This window comes from Morchella importuna (genome assembly GCF_003444635.1).
Source record: "Morchella importuna strain M04M26 chromosome Unknown Morimp01GS037, whole genome shotgun sequence".
In the NCBI taxonomy this organism is placed as follows: domain Eukaryota; kingdom Fungi; phylum Ascomycota; class Pezizomycetes; order Pezizales; family Morchellaceae; genus Morchella; species Morchella importuna.
The window spans coordinates 75572-93946 of NW_025763434.1; the positions used below are offsets into that span (position 1 = coordinate 75572).

Consider the following 18375-nt stretch of genomic DNA (forward strand, 5'->3'; position numbering starts at 1 on the left):
GTAAGAATTCTTGGGAGAGCGTGATAATCCATGATTCAATATATGGTGCGCACACTCTTAAAGGTGACCGGCGGTATAATACTGTTCCACTTTGTTCAGTCTTGGCGGATTTTACATACAAAAATACCCAATTTCAAGCTCTAATAACTTCACAACCAAGACAGATATCAAAAATCTGGAAAAATAGAACTAAAGTTCATCACTATTACTATACTTCTATTTTTCCAAAATTTTAATACCTGTCTTGGTGGTGAAGTTAGTAGCGATTGAGTTTCCGTCACTTTTGGTTACCTTTAAGAGTGGGCGCACCATAACCCTAACCCTATCTTGGTACACGCAACCTAGCCCATACAGGTGTGACGTCAGCCCGGAACGTTGCGCGCGTGTCTTCAACCGTGCCTTGGACTGACTGATTCGCTCAGCGCCTCAGAGCCAGATCAAGGGCTCCTACTCTATCGATTGCTATCATGATCCTTGCTTCCCTACTCTCTATATTATTTACAAGACAAAGAGCCCTTTCGATAGGGTGGCATGACTGATCGTCTCTCGCTTTGTTGCTGCTCTTTGCAGATAGGTACCTACTAGGGATAGGCATGTGCTCCACTACACAACCAAGAAATGCTAGCTCTGGGTATTGATACTGACGTGAAATAGTTTTCTTAGAATCGACCCTCAAAAAAAAGGGCCGTAAACTGTAGTATCATGCGGCTGAACGCCCCTTTGAACAGACAATCGCATTCGATCGGCCAGCCGCCTATGGGATGCATAAAGCTCAAGAACAAGCAAGGCAAAGTTCAAGGCCAAGTTGTTACAATTGCTTAGGATGTATATACACGGATCCCTGAGGTAACTGTGACGACCTCTACCGGTGACGTCATGGGAAACTCTCAATTAATCCCCCGGTATCGTATATAGACAGTAGTGGTCCGACTTCTTTGGATAGATCTCAAGGGTCAGAAGAGAGTTGACTTTCACCTCCAATTTATCCAGCATGACGTCGAATAAGCCTTACTCAGGATCGAATCCTATCCCAAAGGTCTCCGATTTCCTTCGCGAAACCGCCGAAAGGGTCGAGGGCCAGCAGAAAGACGAACAGGCCCAGATTGCCAGAGAACGCAAAGGGGTAGAGCAGGGTGAAGGATCACAAGGGAATAGGAGAACTGTAACTGATCCGACAACAGGAAAAGAGGTAGTGATTGAAGATACGAATGAGAGCTTTCTCAATGCGGCGAAAAGAAACGACGTGGTGGTTCCAAATGCGAATTTAACAGACAGAAAGGACATTGGTGATCCTCAGGTCGGTTCCTCTTGGGTTCTTTTTGGCGCTAGGTCTCGTTTTGAGGATAACTAACAAACCTTTCCAGGCAAAACATTCTTCGCCGACTCAGTCCCAAGAAGAATACGCAAAAACTCAAGATGTTACCGCGCCCCCCGCACCGATAGCTCCAGGCACAACCAGTGATGTCCCCATCCACGGCGAAAAGACAAACATTCTTTTCCACCCCACCCCTCGCTATCACTCCGAGGCACAGTCTTTCACGATCTCGAGAAGCGCGCAACAACCCTTTGCGGGATCCTTTTCGTCTCAATCGTTGTTCTCGGGCGTATCTTAACCCAAGGCTCCATAATAGGTCTTCTGATTGTTGCCGCGGGAGTTAGCTCATACATCTTTTACTGGACCAAAAACCTCGTGGAAGAGTCTGCAAACGTCGACTGGGAGACTGAGAAGCGTCGAGGTCAGACGGCAGTGGCAAATCTAATACCAGAGTCTGTGGAATGGATGAATACTCTCTTGGGACTTGGGTGGAACCTCGTGAACCCAGAAATGTTCAGTAGTGTAGCGGATCTATTAGAGGATGTTATGCAGGCATCGGTCCCCGGGGTAATTGAGAATGTGAGAGTAGCGGATATTTCTCAAGGATCGAACCCCTTGAGGATCCTTTCGCTGAGAGCACTGCCTGATGTTGAGGTGGCGGACTTGAAAAGGGCTGCGACGTCTGAAAGGGGCGGAAAGGACCAACAACAGAGATTGGCCGAGGAAGAAGGCGGAGAAGTGTATAATCTCGAGGCTTCATTTGCGTACCACGCGGCACCAACGGAGGGAAGAGGGGTGAGCAAAAAAGCTAAGAACATGCATTTGCAGGTGGAGTTTTATCTGGGTATCAAGGGGCTTTTCGGCGTCCCTGTGCGTATGTATCCCATTGAGTGGTTTTCTGTGATGTATGTACTGATGGTTAAACAGCTATATGGGTCGAGCTCAAGAGTCTTGTCGGAACTGTTCGCTTGCGGCTGCAGTTGACCCCCGATCCTCCGTTCCTAAGGACGCTCACCTTCACTCTCATGGGAACACCACAGGTCGCTGTATCATGTATACCGATGGTTGAATGGGGCATCAACGTCCTGAACCTTCCGGTTATATCCCAATTCGTCAATGCTTCGATTGCAACCGCTGCGAATGAGTATGTTGCACCAAAAAGCATGTCTCTCGAGATTGGAAAGATGTTGCTTGGGGATGATGTCAAGAAGGAGGTTGACACGGTTGGTATCTTATGGGTGAGGATTAAAAAGGCCGTGGGATTGAGCAAGCAAGATAAGAGGGGCAGCAGTGACGCCTATATCACTTTGGCCTATAGCAAGGTAGGAATCCACAGGCCTGGTATAGTAGGTGTAAACTAACACATTCTAGTATGAGAAACCGATGTACTCGACACGAGTGATCGTCGATGACCTTAACCCCATCTGGGAGGAAAGCACAGCGTAAGTCATATTCCATTTTTTAAAATTAACCTGCTAACACATTGTCAGATTACTTGTGAAAGCCGATCATATCAAAGCAAACGAAGCTCTTTCAGTCGAACTCTGGGATTCAGACAGACGTAAGTCTTTATTCCATCGCCATGAAATTAAAAAAGAAACTAACACCTCCAAGTCACTGCCGACGACATGGTCGGAAAGGTAGAAATTCCGCTTCATGACCTTATGCTCAACCCTGGAAGGATGCATGAGCAAGTCTCAACATTGACTGGCGCTGAGTCTGGTACAAGTATGCCCGGCAAACTTTATTGGGAGGTTGGATTTTTCGGCAAGCCGGACTTCCGTCCTGCACTGAGAACATCCGGGAAGGACGTGAACCTTCCTGACCAACTAAAAGACCGGCCGGAGCTCCAGGATGATCAGGGCGTTTTGGAGAACACACTGGAGGATGCTGTGATGCATACACCTCCAGACCCGCTGTTTCCTTCTGGGATCGTATCCCTTGTTGTTCATCAGATTGTCAACCTGGAGATCAGAGATTTGACTGGAAACTATGGTAACAGGAAGAATGGGAAAGAGTATTCCCCTGGTATGGAAACCGGGGAGATTAAGCAGGAGGAAGGTGGAAAGCTACCAAGCGCTTACTGCACAATTGCTATCAACGATCAGCTTGTATTTCTTCCCCTACTCCTCAACCTTACTTCTCACCAGCTAACAACAGTTGATCTAGGTTTACCGCACCCGTAGTAAGGTAGTAAGCAGCAAACCGATTTTCAACGCAGGTACCGAACGTTTTATCCGTGACTGGCGCTCCGCTATTATCACCGTCACAGTTCGCGACCAACGCTACCGTGAACATGACCCTATCCTCGGTGTAGTTCCCCTAAAACTTTCGGATATACTCCAAACGAACTCTGAAGTCACTCGGTGGTTTCCCCTCGATGGTGGTATCGGTTTTGGTCGTATTCGTCTATCTCTCCTATTTAGAAGTGTTGAATTAACCCTTCCACGACAAATTACTGGGTGGGACGTTGGTACATTTGAATTCACCTCTGAAACACTCATCGCAGAGTCATATCCTACCGTTGCAAAAATCAAACTTAGAACCGGAGGGTCCACTGGCTTGATCCCCCGCAAAAATGGCGCTAAAACGCAAACCGGTGCTATTGAGTGGGCTCTAGTTAGAGGAAAGAAAGAGAAGCAACATCGCATCCGTCTCCCTGTTAGGCATAGATATATGTCACCCATCACCTTCGACTTCTATGACTCGTCACATAATCCCACTTCACGAGGCCCAGATGCACATGCTACCCTTTGGCTTGATAAACTGGTTGATAACGAGCCAACGCCAATTCGTATCCCTATCTTCAAGACTTCCAACTCCCAGAGATTCACACAAAATCGTATTGAAAGTGTAGAAGATGATCCAAGTATTGACTTGCAGCAAGTCGGAACACTGGTCTTCTCTGGGCGCTTCAAGGCGGGGATGGATGAAGATCACGAAAGGTTTGCCACGGATAATGACTCAAGGGAGACGTTTGAGACTTGGGCAGCTTGCAGGAGCGAGGGAATCAGAGGGACAATAGTACACAAGGAAACCAACCCCATCATCGATGAACTCCATGACAACAGCATTTCCCAGATGCGGGGCGACCTTGCAGACTTTGACAAGGGTCCCAAAGATGTCGACGAAACAAATCGTCTTACGGATCGTTATGGAAAAGACTGGGCCGGTGTTTTCGAGGCTGGGAAAAGGGATTTAGCCCCAGAAAGTCGATATCGTACTACCGACTTCAATGAAAACCCCAATCAGCGTGGTGTACAACCATACTCCTCTCTCATCACTAATCGTTCCGACTACTCTGATTCTGATACAGACTCAGACAGCGACTCGGAAGCGTCGTCCGACTCCTCATATCACCACGTCACAACTGTGAGTCCACCTTCAACGGAGGAGGAACCCACAAATTCAGGCTCAATGAATCCTATCAAGTCAATAAAAGCATACCGAGAGAATCAAAAAACAACACATCGGAAGCATAGAGGCTTGATGCAGTGGAAACCGATGAGGAGCATTGCGTTCGCAAAAGATGAAATGAAGTTTGCAGGGAGGAAACTAAAGGCGAAAACTAAACTTACCGGGAGAGAACCCGATGTGGAGACAGAGGTTTAGGATGTGCAACACGAATACCATGATTTTTTATTTTTTTTCTTTCCTTTTTCTTTGGAAATAATAAGGATATCCTGGCGAGTCTTCTGTATTTTAAAGAATTATAATAGTTATACGCAGTGTGAGCTATCTATGAAAGAAAGAAAAAGTAAACAATGGTGCGCAGTAATTCCAAGGCAAGAATTTATGTGCGTACTCATGTCTTTCGCTTTGAGTTGTTTCTGGGACGACGTGTAAGTTACTGTTTCGCCAATGTTCGATAAAAGAAAAGAAGGCAGAGATTTATTACAGAATAACTACAGACATATTTTTTTCCCCCAGACGCTCGGGCCACCATGCGGCCTCCCAAGGATTCGAAGCTTCAGCATCAAGGGAATATGTGCCCGCGTACCAGGTCATTGGGCTCCATATACGTACAGGTACATATGTACATACCAAACATGCTTGGAGTATCATGTATATCTAAGTGCAGTGTTACACGGTCTTTTCTGAAATGTCTACAAAATCCAAATTTATTTATTTCATATGGCTGGATGGATGACTTGGCAAATTTGGACTTGCATTTGTAATAACATCAATGTGAGAGAAGTCTCAGAGTCGCCGGTCACGACGGCTTTTCGCACTGAATTATATCAAAAAGTCTCATAACCAATAACCAATAACCAATAAGCATTCGGTGTAACCCCTCATATCCTCAAGAATTCTCTGTTTCTGGCTTCTGTGCATAATAGAGATGTCTATCCCGGATCCCCACTGGTGTCAGCTCAATAAATCCTTACTTGTCCATAACAAAAGATATAATAAAAAAACTCACTGCAACGAATAAGAATGCATCTTCCTATTTGTACTATCTCTCTTCGCCAATCTAATCAACTGTTCCACCTCTTCCAGTGGCATGGCCGCCTCTCTCGTTAGCGGCGCCAATGCAAACGCCTCAAACGCGTTCTCTGCTGTCAGCAAGAGATATGCACCCATCTCTTTCTGCTTCCGATCTGCCGGCCATGTGCCGTAGGGTATTTTGTACCGGAGATGATGGGCATTGATGAAGCCTGCATTAGCGATGTGCTGGTCCAGGCAAGCTGCTTTCCGGAATTCTCGACCTAGCAAAGAAATATTAGAAGAATTTTCTTTACAGAAAGGGCGTAGGTAAGTGCCTTCAGCACCTCTGGCAGAAGCGGCATTATTAACGGCTTCGTAATAACGATAAATAGGGGAGGTCACGGGGAGGCTATTATCGTCGCTGAATAGCCAAAATTCGAACTCCGAAAGATCGAGCCATGCTCCAGGCTTCAATGCTCTATATGGAATGGTTTAACAACATGTTCACTATTTTTAGGGTTCTCTTCGGCTTACTTGTAGGCCTCCTTCAAAAGCTTGTCCCAATCCGAGACGCCCCCCGTCAAATGTCTGATGTGCACGAGATCGAACGTGTTCTCTTCGAATGTCCACTCCATCTCTGCGTCATCAATCTGAAATTGTACGTTTGGTGGTACCCTGTAGTATTGACGATATGAGAACTGAATCAATTACATGCACAGTTTATGAGCAAGGCTGCGTGGGATCAATTCTGGCCTCATACCAGCTAGGTTGAATGGGACTAAGATCGGTCCCAATGACTTGCGCTGTGGGATATCGTCTATTAAACTTCGTTAGAGCCCTCATCCTCCCCTTGTTTTGAAGCACTTACTCTGCTGCATCGATTGCCCATATCCCGGTGCCTGTTCCTACATCTAGAATATTTCTGGGGTTTGGCGCAATAGGTGCAAGATGGAGTTGATCGTCAAGCATTAACAGATAAATGTGATGAATAGTATCCAATCGATCCTGCTCCGCTTCATCATTCGGGATGGCATATTTCCTAGAGGATCCACTTCTTAGTCTCACAAGCTTATAGCTAAATAAGGCGATAAGCCGTGGGACAACCCGGAAAACACCTACCCGTCCTTGTATGCGTGGTAGCGTCGGCCATTTTCAAATCGATATCTAAACTTATCGTTATGACCTTAGTCCCGCCATTTCATTATGAAGGAGATGAAAGGAGACATTGTATGTATGGGCCGAGTATAAGGTAGTCCTGGGCCACTTACTCATAGATGGAGGATCTCAATGAGTCGTCCGAGTACTCGCCGCTTCTATTCAAGTACACCCGTCAATTATCTTCCTATCTTCCAGACCATCACAGTCATAGGCCTGTATCTACCTTACGTAGTAAGAATTTTCGTCGCTCCACGAGTCTTGGGAGATCTGGCAAAGAATTGAATCAGTCGGAGGTAATGAATAAGGCGTTGATACCAGGCAACTGACAAAAGAAGGGTCAACTTGGATGTCTGAGTTATAGTTGGGCAATCCTGTTGCCTGATCAGAAGGATCCGGGTCGCCTTGTAGTGACATGATATTTTATCTATGTGGGTTGCAATTGGTAGCTGTATGATCTGTTGGCGCCGCCACGCTCTATTTGGTATGCACAGAGTGATGAGGAGGAGGAGGAGGAGGAGATAGGGAGATAGAGAGAGAGAAATGTAGAATTGAAGCAGAGTATTTATGGTAGTTAGCGCGGGGGGGGGGAGGGTAGATCCAGGTGGGGGATGAAGTATACTGCTGTACCCCATGGGGGAGTGGGAAGGAACCTTATTTCCTTCAGTGGCTTATAAGTTTTTTATCCCTCGGCGCCCCGGATCTCCACCCTAGTAGTTACGTAGGTAGCTTAAGTGGAGGCCTTCGAGCCCTTACAGATATCGCCGGTCTAGTTTACGGCAAAGTATGCAGACGCCTACAGACAAGGCGACGTCTTCTCTTGGACTACATTCCCAGTTAGATGCTTAGCTAACTAGTAGGGTATGTAGCTATCAGTGAATACTACATGCCCATTCATACATGTACTACCTACTCTATGCATGTATGGGTGTGGGTCAGATATGGGGTCCCTGTCAATCAACTTGGGCGCAATAATTGTTGGGTCGGTATTATTTTTAGGCGCACATAACCCACACCCCCCCAAGATCTACAGTAAGTGGCCACTGTTAAACAGGGAAACTTAAAGGACAGTAGAGTACATACCCGCAGGTTTCTCCACAGGGATCACTTGCGTTAAAACACATCGACAAGGTAGGTAATCAGTACACAACTACATGTAGTTAAATGAGTCTGCGGAACACTTGCCTAGAGTAAATTGTTCTGATTATAACTGGTTCGCACTCGCACATATATGCATGGACTAGTTATTGATATCCAAGTCGGTTGACATGACTGGGCCATAGAACCACCGAGTTGAGATTAGTTCCGTTTAATCTAAGCATTGTACCTACATTGTAATCCGGGAACCTTTCACTCGCCCCGAATCAAAATTAGCTCCACTCACCTGGAAACGTGCTATTGAAGTCTTCCCCTCCTTACAATGTATCACCAGAACTAGCTTCACTCTGATGTTTTCCTCTACCTCCCACACACACAGGCACTCTCTCTTTCTCTTCCTCTCTCCCTCTCTCTTTCTCCTACACCTTCTCTTTCTCTCTTTCTCTCCTTCTCTCCTTCTCTCTCCTCCCCCCCCCCCCCCCTCTTTGGCTGACAGAGATCGTTCCCCTGCTAAGCCTTTTAAGGCCAAACAAGGCACGTGGACACGACTCATTCCATTCCGAGAAGTGGCTGTCTCCATAGTTGACAACTCAGGTATATTGATCGAATTATACATGTAGTGAAAGATAAGCCGTAAGACGAACGCTAGGGCCCAGCCCTGGATCAATTCTTCGATATACAACATTTGCCTTTGGTTTTGATAAAAGATGCATGTGCTTCTACTCTGCTCTGTAGATAGTACTTGGGAAATCTGGAGTAGGATATTTAGTTCATCTTACGCTCGCTTGAGTGAATTGTTTTACCTGAAAACTTTACTGGTTTACAAATTTGATCAATTAATAGGATCGGCGATGATCATGGCTTGCAGGGCTTGTAAGGCAGGTCGGTGGTTAACCGGTCGGTTGTCTCGGAGACACATTAAAAATGGATCCGGTATCCTGGAGCGTGGGTCCATCCATAGTAGCCACTTGCCTTACTACATGTATCTGTATACAACGACAAAATTTGTTTAAACCCTGCAGTTAGTAGATAACCAGTTTTATGACTAGTTGTTTCTTTTTTAGTAAAAATGGGATTAGGGTAAAGCGGGCTGGAAAGGAACTCCTCCATCATGAGCTGATTCCGGAGGACTATTGTGATTTTTCCAACTGCCTGCATTATTTTTTTCTTTTGCTTAAACTTCGGGATTTTATTAGGCACGGTATAAAGGCGGTTTAAGGTGACTAGGAGCTACCCAGGTTAAAGAGTTAGTTGGGGATCTGAGAAGAATACTCTACTGGGCTGATGACCCATCATTCTCCAATTCAATCTCTCATAGCGGGAAGTCTGTATTGGCACCAGCGAATGCATTAACTGTGCGGCGAGATCGGTTATTCTAAATCAGTTTAGAAATAAATGTCTCAATAAAGGATCGATAAAGCCACCATGTGAATTGCACCACTCACGGATACCATTATAATGTACCGCAGTGACCTTTCGCTTTATTGGCTGAAGATTCCTTCAAAGATGCCGGTCGACTTATTGACGGGAGGAGCAGTCAGGCCTGTATGTACCTACCTACCTACACAATCTTTTCCGAAACATTGCAGTTTCCCCGGCCACTTGGACGTATCATGTAGGAAAGAGATTGAACGGGGCCATCCGATCCTACGAAAATCGCCATCAAAAATGGCAATCAATATAATGCTTTCCTTATCTCCCTCCCGTGATTCACCCGAGTCTAATCCTACAATCCTTCAATAGGATGGATGATTTCGCGCATGTTTGCTCCTGTATGCAATTCGTCTGTACGCAGTGTAGTAGTGATAGCTCGCTCGTGGCTTCCAAACAGGAATGGTGCTATGAATATCCGTTTAATCAGAGAAAATCATCAAACCAGGTTAGAAGCGGGGTACTGCATGATGTTTCGAGGTCGCTAGGCTGCTTTGTTTTCGTGGTACATATATGAGGTGATTTTTTTGTTTTTCCAAAAGGTACTGTATGGACTGCAGTTGACCATGGAGGGTTTCGTGTTATTTTCTTGGGTACCCACACCGATGTCTATCGGTGTTCCTTTGCTGAAGGCTCCTGAAACGGGGCGTGAAGCAAGGGTGGTCAGAGAAGGTATCAGAAGGGATATTTACCTGGGAGAGAACCCAAGCCCAAAACCGCCAAGATATGTAGCACACGATTCGAACATGATCATCCCGAGGCTGATACCGAATGTCTTACAGACATGCACAAGTACGTAGTGAAAACGTGTTGAGATCACTCATGTAAAGCATAACACCCAACTTCGCGTGGTGTGGGGGAGGAATGGGGTCCATAGGTAGGTACATGTTGTAGCTTACCAGGTATAATTGTCACATAAGCTCAAAACCGGGTGCTCGCTGCTCACTAATTTCTGGTTCCTGGGTCGGCAACGATTACGAATATTGTCCTTGCTTCGATCCACGGAATCTTCGCTATGACCCAGATACAGCCTTGCCAGATCGTATGAACCGCCTAACCCTAACCCTGTATACTTTGACTGCCTCATAAGGAATCACTCGCAGATGCCAGATTATAAGACCAAGAAATGTAGTCTTTCTTGCCTAAAATCCTGGTGATGAGTACCCCGCTCAGATGGCTCTGGTGAAATATATGTATGCTTATATGTAGCTATCCCAATCGAGCTTGTGGAATCGCAGCTTTCTTGGAGGAGGGAGGAGGAGGGGGGTTAACATCCCACTAGATGACCATGATACGGTGACTAACGTCTTTTGAAAGTCCGATTTGAAGAATGTAAGATCGGGAGAGGGTGACTCCATTGGTAAAGGTGATCTTGGAAGTGCAGCAAACGCGTGTCTTTGATGTGTTACGTTATGGGAACTGCGCGGTAAAGACGACTGCCCACATGTACCTACACACATGAAGTCAACTACAGATACCACGCTGCAGCTAGCTTAGTACAAAGAGTACCCGCTAAAGCGCTAGAAACGTCAGCAAAAACATTGTTGGAAAACACATGGTTGTTCATGATCACGCATATGTTTCGTATCAAAGCAAAAGGAATGTTGGCATATTCCGTACTTGTTACATATCAGCTATAATCTTACGTCTCACCGCCGAGATGTTTTTGTTTTTTGTTTTTTTTCATTGTTGAATCCTCGCTCCTTTTCGGATCATTTCGTTGAAATCGAGCCTATTTCACTATTCCAATTCGTCGTGCTTAGCTAGCTTATCGCCCCGCCGCCACGGTGCGGGGGCGGTTTTTTGTACGGTCGTTCATGGTCACTAGGTCACAAATACTGTCTGTCAATGACGAACAGGGGAGTCCTGGCCAATAGAAATTAAGAGAAACTAGTAATCTTACTGCAGCTTAGCTGTTTCTCGCCATAGATGTAATCCTTTGCTACATAGACCCTGCTCCTCAACAGGCCATATCCGACGTCGAGTGACCACCATGAACGACTGTAGGCATTTCTGTGCAGCAGCAGCTCAGATTAAACATAGAAATTCTGGACGGAATTGTTATCCGAGTTGATAATTCTGGCCGTATTACCATGGATATCGCTCGGGGGAGATCGGTGGTGTTGAATAATCCACCTCCCAGTTGATTCATGCTGCTGCGTTCGTACGTACCTACATGCGAGTTAGTACTCAGTAAAAGAATACTACATGTATTATCGAACCAGTTATAGGTTATCGTGCCAGTTGGACTACATACCCAATAGACCGTTTAGTTTTGACGCCACGTTAATCTATTTAGCTTCGAGACAGAATTCGAACACCGCTGAAGGCTAATAGTTTTGCCGATACTCTCCACCAACTGTGGGCAGATGTAAATAGCTAGCTGTAGCCTCAACCTATGGCTGGTGATGGGATCCCAGGAAGAAAGCTGGCAGACTCATGAGTGGCTGGAGTACGTCGCATGCATGCGCAATGGATCCAGAGAATTAATAGACGCTACAAACGAGATAAGATCATCGAGAATGGCACACGTACCTACATTCATTGTTTTAAACTAGATCTAATAGTACTTCAAGTTGTTTTGACTTTCCGAGAAACACTGTACGTACAGCAACACGTACAGCAGCACGTACAGGGCTAGAGCTTACATATATATCTCCCCTAACCCTCGTTGCTACGCCCATCTCTTTGACGCTCACCAGGCGGTTGGAAGCAACAGTCAAACGCGGGGCAAGCGTCGATCGATGAGTACATACTCGCGGGTACATGTATTCACTACCACAGGCGTTTCCACCGACGCCAGCAGTCATGGGATCTTTATCAAAAGCATGCAGTGTGCGTGTAGAATATTCTTTATAGAATCGGAATATAGAAACTTTGGATACATGTATCCTCTAGGTAACTACATGTAACCCTCTTAGCTCTCCATCATGGTTCCGTACTGATCAATCCAGTTCAATTTACAGCATGAAAAGAGATAGATTGTCTTAATTCTTTAGTGAGTCGACGCGCCCGCTAAAATATAAAATGTATCATATGTGTGGACGAGTTATTATTATATTCAACTCTGCCCACTTTGAGAAATAAATTTAGTAAGATACCATACCTATCGGGCGTGCGGACTAAGTCATAGTCGAACTTGGGTATTTCCAGAAATACCTAGCCCATACGTCCGAAGTTTGTACCTGCATACTGTCGGCGCTTAGCTTTCTTTTCGTGGCCAGATGGCGAGGGGAAAATTCTGCAGCAACGGAAGAGAGCTGCTACGTACAGTTACGTAGAGTAGAAAAAAATTCACGTAACGAGAATAGAAAGAAGTACTTATGGCGGCGATGCAGGTACGTTTGACACTTCAGGAAGGCCTATGCTGCTAATTAAGAAGGAAGGACCTGCTGCACGTCCGCGGGCTCGCTCGATCAGGAGGTTTCCTATCTTCATGCAGGAGCAGGGAATTGTCATGGTCATGGAACCCATACTCAAACACGGTTTATATAGGATCTCCCTCCTCGCCTATCTACATGAGGTTCCTTAAGTTTAACCTTCTTATCTGAAGGGGAAGTTTTTTCAAATTCAAGGCCTCTGTGAGGTACGGCACGATATCCATTTTTTCTTTTCTTAATTTCTTTCATTTCTTTGGACCTTTTTTTATACATCACCATGGTGGTTCTAAATTTTGGCGGCTGGATTCGTCGGTCTCTTCTTTTAATCTTCGTTTTTCTTCAGGTCGCTAGAGCATCTACCCTAATAACACTCGCTAAGGCTACCTGCCTTCAGCGATGCTTCATCTCAACATGCCCAGATCTCGAGGCGGACTGTGTCTGCAAGTCACTACTAGATGCCAAAACCACTCTCTGCACAAACGATTCCTGCGGCGAGGAGATCTCATATTTGAGCCTAGCTCAAGAGTGCAAGAGATATCTGCCAACGTCAAGCTTAACTACAACTAGCACTGCTACCCCTACCATATCTTCTATCGTTGCACCAACGACCACAGCGCCTTATCCCACAGAGTTGGAACGCTTGCCAACATCCACCTCCGTTTCCCTAACCACAGATGCTTCTGCACCCCAAACCTCATCTGAATCCCAGGCCGACACCCAATCCACCCGTGGACCTAGTCTCAAACAGCGCGCTCTCACTGCAGTTTTCGTCCTGGCACCAGTCAGCATAGTGCTGATGCTGGTTGCCATCTTCGTCGTGATCCGAAGACGCAAACAGGCCCGCCGCTCAATATCAAGCTTTGCAGGTGTGAAGGGTTGGAATAGAAGCTCAATGGCTTTGGCGGAACCGGCACCAGTGAGGGATGTAGAACAGCAGTTTCCACCGCGGGTTGCGGACCAGGTTAGAGGGGGGTTCAGTTTGTTCCCAAAACCACCGACATTCCCGGCACAAGTTCGGAGATCATCGGCGGCACTCACCACCATGGAACCTAAGAAGGTGCTCCCGGAGGTGCCGCCGATGTCACAGCATCGTCCAATCACAAGGATCTCGGAAGTCTCGGAGACAGCGTCACCGACTAGGGATATAGGGACATTTCAGACGATGGATTCGGAACTGCAAAGAGCGTTTTTGGAGGTCCGACAAGGGTTTCGACCAAACTCAACAAGGTCGAGTGCAGGGACTTCGATGGATTGGAGTATGATGATCGATATATCCCAGAGCAGTAACACTGGAAGTCGGAGAGACTCGGAACTTTCATCAAAAGCTGGCAGCAAGACTGATACGCGGTTTTCGTGGCAGTAATGTTCCATTGGCATGTCGAGTGCTACACACTATTCGATTCTTTGTAAACTTTTTTCTTTCTATCTTTACCTTATTTCTTTTGTTTTGGGGGCACGACTTCACAATCTTTTGTGACTGGTTATTATTAAGCATGGGACTCTAGAGGGGTTGGGTTTGTTTTTTCTTTTTTCATGGCGTCTAATTCTATATCTAGCAGGACAAGATTGTAGCTGGAAGGATGCCTACCTATGTGCAGGCTGCATAGAAACATGTAATACTTAATTAATGGAGGTCGGAGGTGTCTTTACGAAGTTATGATTTGTAAATAATGAATAACGTCTCTATCATGATTCATAAACACCGTTTATCCCCACTGCGCAGCTGGTACCTCCTGTGTCTTGAATCAATCCCCAATATATCAATATACATATCTAAAGTTAATCTGCGCCTAGTCGTCAGTACACTCTAATGTTTGCAAGTTTGATTGAGGAATTTCAGAAGTATGCTTACGTTCTCTCTATCAGTCATGTCTGAAAATGCGGTCGAATCCAGGTCCCTCTCCACTCCCTTTTGCAACTCATCTCTCTTCTTATTCTCTCTTGCCAATAGAATCCCAAGCATCAAGATAATTACGACTTCCGCAATATTGCAGATAATCATAGTGGCGATTCCAAGTGGGTACGTAGGACTTTGACTGCTTTTGTAGAAGAAAGGCCCAATGAGATTGCCGAAACAGTATCCCAGAAAGGTGACGGCGTTGGAAACAACCTTCTTGGTGTGACTGAATGTGAAAATTTGGTTAGCTCTCTTTGTGCAGGGCCGAATGGTGGTTTGGGTAAATCTCACCCGGCAACATTTCCAATTTGCAGTGATAATATTAGCACAAACGCCGCATTGTAAGGGCCGGTCATCTAAAAAGTTAACCTCGTGTTAACGAGCAACCAAAATCATCAAGGTACCGGGGAACATACATAATAACACATCAGCCGAGAAACATGGTAATCTAGAGGAACAAAAAATAGCCCAAATGAGCCTATGATGTTGGGGATCATGAATAAAGCTACCATTTTGCAGCGGCTGTTTGGGGGGAGACGATCATTGATATAGACACAAGATAGAATTGAGACTGATATGACGACGCCGTAAGGGATCTGTAGAAGTGTTGTGACCACTTTAGAGATTACTTGTTAGTAAAGCGGGCGTAGGGCATTGTGAGGCAGGCACCTAGGCTACATGTACTTACAGGTCGAGAACTCGAACCCTTTAATAATTAATGTCCCTACTCAAAGATGTCACAGTTAGCTATTTGTAGCATTGATTTTGATCACTTAATTTTCTTTATTAATCCATCAAGTACAGGGTTTGTAACAGTGGTCATAAATGCATGTCCTTCAATACACATATACATACCGAAATTACTTATCCCTCCATTTGGAATATTTGCTACAGTCGCCAAAGCGAAAAAGAAATACGTCTTATAGTCCTTGAATGCCTCCAATACTTGATATGGTTTCAACGTTTTGTTTTCGATCCCTGTCTGATCTGCTCTAAGACGTTCGACTGCCAGTTTCCGCTCCTCCCCCGACAGAAATTTCGCGGTGACAGGCGAGTCAGGAAGGAGGACGAACATCACTACTCCCCAAATTGAACAGAGCGCGCTATCGATAGTGTCAGAAACAGGTCTGGCTGTGAGGAAGTCATTAAAGCGGAGTATTTACCCAATAATAAGAAACTCGTATTTCCAAGACGGAAGAGCGCCCTTGATGTGACCAATTGAATACCCTAACAGCCCACCTCCAGCAATTCCAAGTCCATTTGCTGAGTACCAGAGCCCAATGCGAATGGGTTGCTGTCTCCGAGTGTCTTCGATGGTTTAAATTTAGTACACCCTAGTTAATCTAAGAGCGGAGAAAGGATGGCCTTACACCACATTGAAGTTATCAGCATAAAGGCAGGATCTGCACAAGCTTCTGCGGCACCTCCCAGAATTCGTAGCGCTGCCAGACTCTCAAAGTTTTTGCAAGCTGCCTGCCACACTATGATAGAAATTCGTTACTGAGCAAATATCCCGGTTTATATGATCGGAGGTTATGTCACAACGTACTCAAGAAAAACCCCCACATGAAGATGTTTATGCCTAAATATTTTCCAACCTAGAGACGTACGTATATATGTTAGTCTCTAGCCTGTTTGTTTGATTGTCTGGTGTAATATGATGTACCGGTAACCTCTGCAAAAGGAAGTTCGTAGGGAATGCCCACCTACATATTATCAGCGATTCACGCAAGATATCAATAGGCACATAGCACTTACATTAGAAAACCGATATAGAAAACAGCGGACAGCCAGTTATACTGATTCCCATGAAGGTCCAAGTCTTCCCCAATGCCGAACAAAGCCGCATAGGATAAAGTTGTTTTCTATTCCCATGTTAGCTCAACTACTTCCTCGGCCAAGCTCCTTTGGGATTGCGAACATCGATGTAAAAGAAGCAATAGCAAATTGCTAAACTAAGTACTGTGAGTTTAAGTCTGTTATAAACTATTTGGGTTTCCTGGGGGCTCTCACTATGGCAAGATCATGAGATCAATCTTTCTAACCAATTTTCCCTCCTTCTCAGGGTCGATAAGTTCATGCAATTCCTGTTCATCTCTAAACAGAGCTAAGGCAGCATCATCATCTTCTTCTCCTGATCGTCGTCTAGACCTGGACCTTGATCTCGACAAAGCTCCGTACTGATCAATCTGCTCTGAAAGCAAGCCCCTGCCCGCATCCTCGTCGTTGTCTTTCATTCTTGAGATCTCTTTGCCGTTGAGGAATGTTGTGGGGAGAGCTTGTTATGATGACAGGTCTTTTCGACATAGAGTATTAAAGGGGGATTTAGGCAATTGCTGGCGGTTAATAGAATCACTGATAGTATTACTTATTAACATGGTTGAGATCCTTATCGGGCGGGATGCTTATCGAGGGTTAGGGTTATATATATCGAGGTGTGCAGACTACAGGGGTGCAGGCATTTGGAGTAGGTACCCCCACGAATTACACAATTGCCAAGATGTGTGTAGGTACTTTACTTTACATGTACGCTGATGTAGTTACATACTTAAGCCGTCTTATCGATACGCGTAGGATCTTGCCTTATCAGTAAAACTGGTACCATAATCTACTACAGACATTACAAGTATCTACAAGTACCTCTTCAAAGCTAGAGAGCAAAAACACGTCGGCCTACATGTATACATGTACATGTATGTATATGGCTTCTCTTTGATCATGAGCAGTCCGAGCACGCGCACCGCGAATGCATTGTACACCCATACCAGAGAGTTAGATAGTGGTACGGGTCTTCAATAGTACAATGGGAGTATTCTACATCACCTTTACTGGTGCATTAGAGACATATATATAGCTTATTGCAGGAATTAGGAACCCCTTTATAGGTTTACTTTGGCACGAGCTCATTCTCAGCCTTCTGAAGATGCATGCTACGTACTATGTCGGCATCAATTGTACCACGAGCATATGTATATACACATTATCATAGGGATGTATTTGAGTACTGCCCATAGACCCGTCGAACATTCCTTCTCAGGAGGACTTAGGCCACCATCTTCTAGAAAGCACTTAGCTAGAAGATCTCATCCTCCCATGAATAGTCCGGTCTTGTCGAGAGCAATTAAACCCGTGCCATTATATATATAAATAGATTGTAGGTAGAGTCCTTGTGATTTTCAGCGTCCTGATAATATCACAGCAGCTGTGTTCTCAAATCAAATAATTTTAGTAAACCAAATATATAGACGGCGTTACCATATTGAAAAGTTACAATATTTCTTCAAGAGACGTACACCCTGAAGTGTTTGTAGTGTGTAGATAAACATAAGTACTAATCACTCTAGAGGTACGTACTTGGGCCAGTAGGTACATGATCCTATCTTCTGTACGTCTCTCCGGATTCATCTAAGACAGAAACTCTTGGAAGCCATTGGACGAAACCACACAGAGCGGATTTCTAGAGTACTCCATTAAAATCAGAAATACTAGTTAGCCTAATTCGGGATTTTTCGTTCAATTCTACGGCTTAAGATAGATAATCCCACTGGCTCCTGACATCTCCTGGGCAATTGCTTTTTATCCGGAGAGGATTCGAGAAGTAGGATTCGAATACTCAACTAGATAGCTTTTGTTGGGCCTGTGATGTATGATTTTACTTCCATCCGCTTTGG

At 45.2% G+C, this 18375-nt stretch overlaps 4 protein-coding genes across 4 annotated transcripts; 2 read left to right on the forward strand and 2 right to left on the reverse strand.

The window, feature by feature from the left end:
• Window positions 1–991: 991 nt before the first annotated feature.
• On the forward strand, window positions 992–4927 carry LAJ45_09528 (uncharacterized protein; the record flags this gene model as incomplete). The annotated part of the gene is made up of 8 exons (XM_046119069.1): window positions 992–1297; window positions 1365–1594; window positions 1660–2189; window positions 2243–2637; window positions 2687–2757; window positions 2806–2876; window positions 2930–3426; window positions 3485–4927. 8 exons carry the CDS (start codon window positions 992–994, stop codon window positions 4925–4927), a joined length of 3543 nt encoding a protein of 1180 aa, XP_045967639.1.
• Window positions 4928–5618: 691 nt separating this feature from the next.
• LAJ45_09529 (uncharacterized protein) lies at window positions 5619–7315 on the reverse strand (the record flags this gene model as incomplete). The annotated part of the gene is made up of 10 exons (XM_046119070.1): window positions 5619–5661; window positions 5739–6024; window positions 6088–6221; window positions 6278–6418; window positions 6504–6560; window positions 6612–6782; window positions 6863–6907; window positions 7012–7056; window positions 7125–7168; window positions 7229–7315. The coding sequence occupies 10 exons, from the start codon at window positions 7313–7315 to the stop codon at window positions 5619–5621; spliced, it is 1053 nt and encodes a 350-aa protein (XP_045967640.1).
• Window positions 7316–12759: 5444 nt separating this feature from the next.
• Window positions 12760–14170, forward strand: LAJ45_09530 (uncharacterized protein; the record flags this gene model as incomplete). The annotated part of the gene is made up of 4 exons (XM_046119071.1): window positions 12760–12765; window positions 12814–12912; window positions 12981–13013; window positions 13151–14170. 4 exons carry the CDS (start codon window positions 12760–12762, stop codon window positions 14168–14170), a joined length of 1158 nt encoding a protein of 385 aa, XP_045967641.1.
• Window positions 14171–14567: 397 nt separating this feature from the next.
• On the reverse strand, window positions 14568–16941 carry LAJ45_09531 (uncharacterized protein; the record flags this gene model as incomplete). The annotated part of the gene is made up of 13 exons (XM_046119072.1): window positions 14568–14591; window positions 14660–14930; window positions 14996–15060; window positions 15121–15320; window positions 15393–15428; window positions 15560–15807; window positions 15868–16012; window positions 16075–16185; window positions 16254–16302; window positions 16371–16410; window positions 16463–16569; window positions 16626–16659; window positions 16718–16941. The coding sequence occupies 13 exons, from the start codon at window positions 16939–16941 to the stop codon at window positions 14568–14570; spliced, it is 1554 nt and encodes a 517-aa protein (XP_045967642.1).
• Between the last annotated feature and the right edge of the window lie 1434 nt (window positions 16942–18375).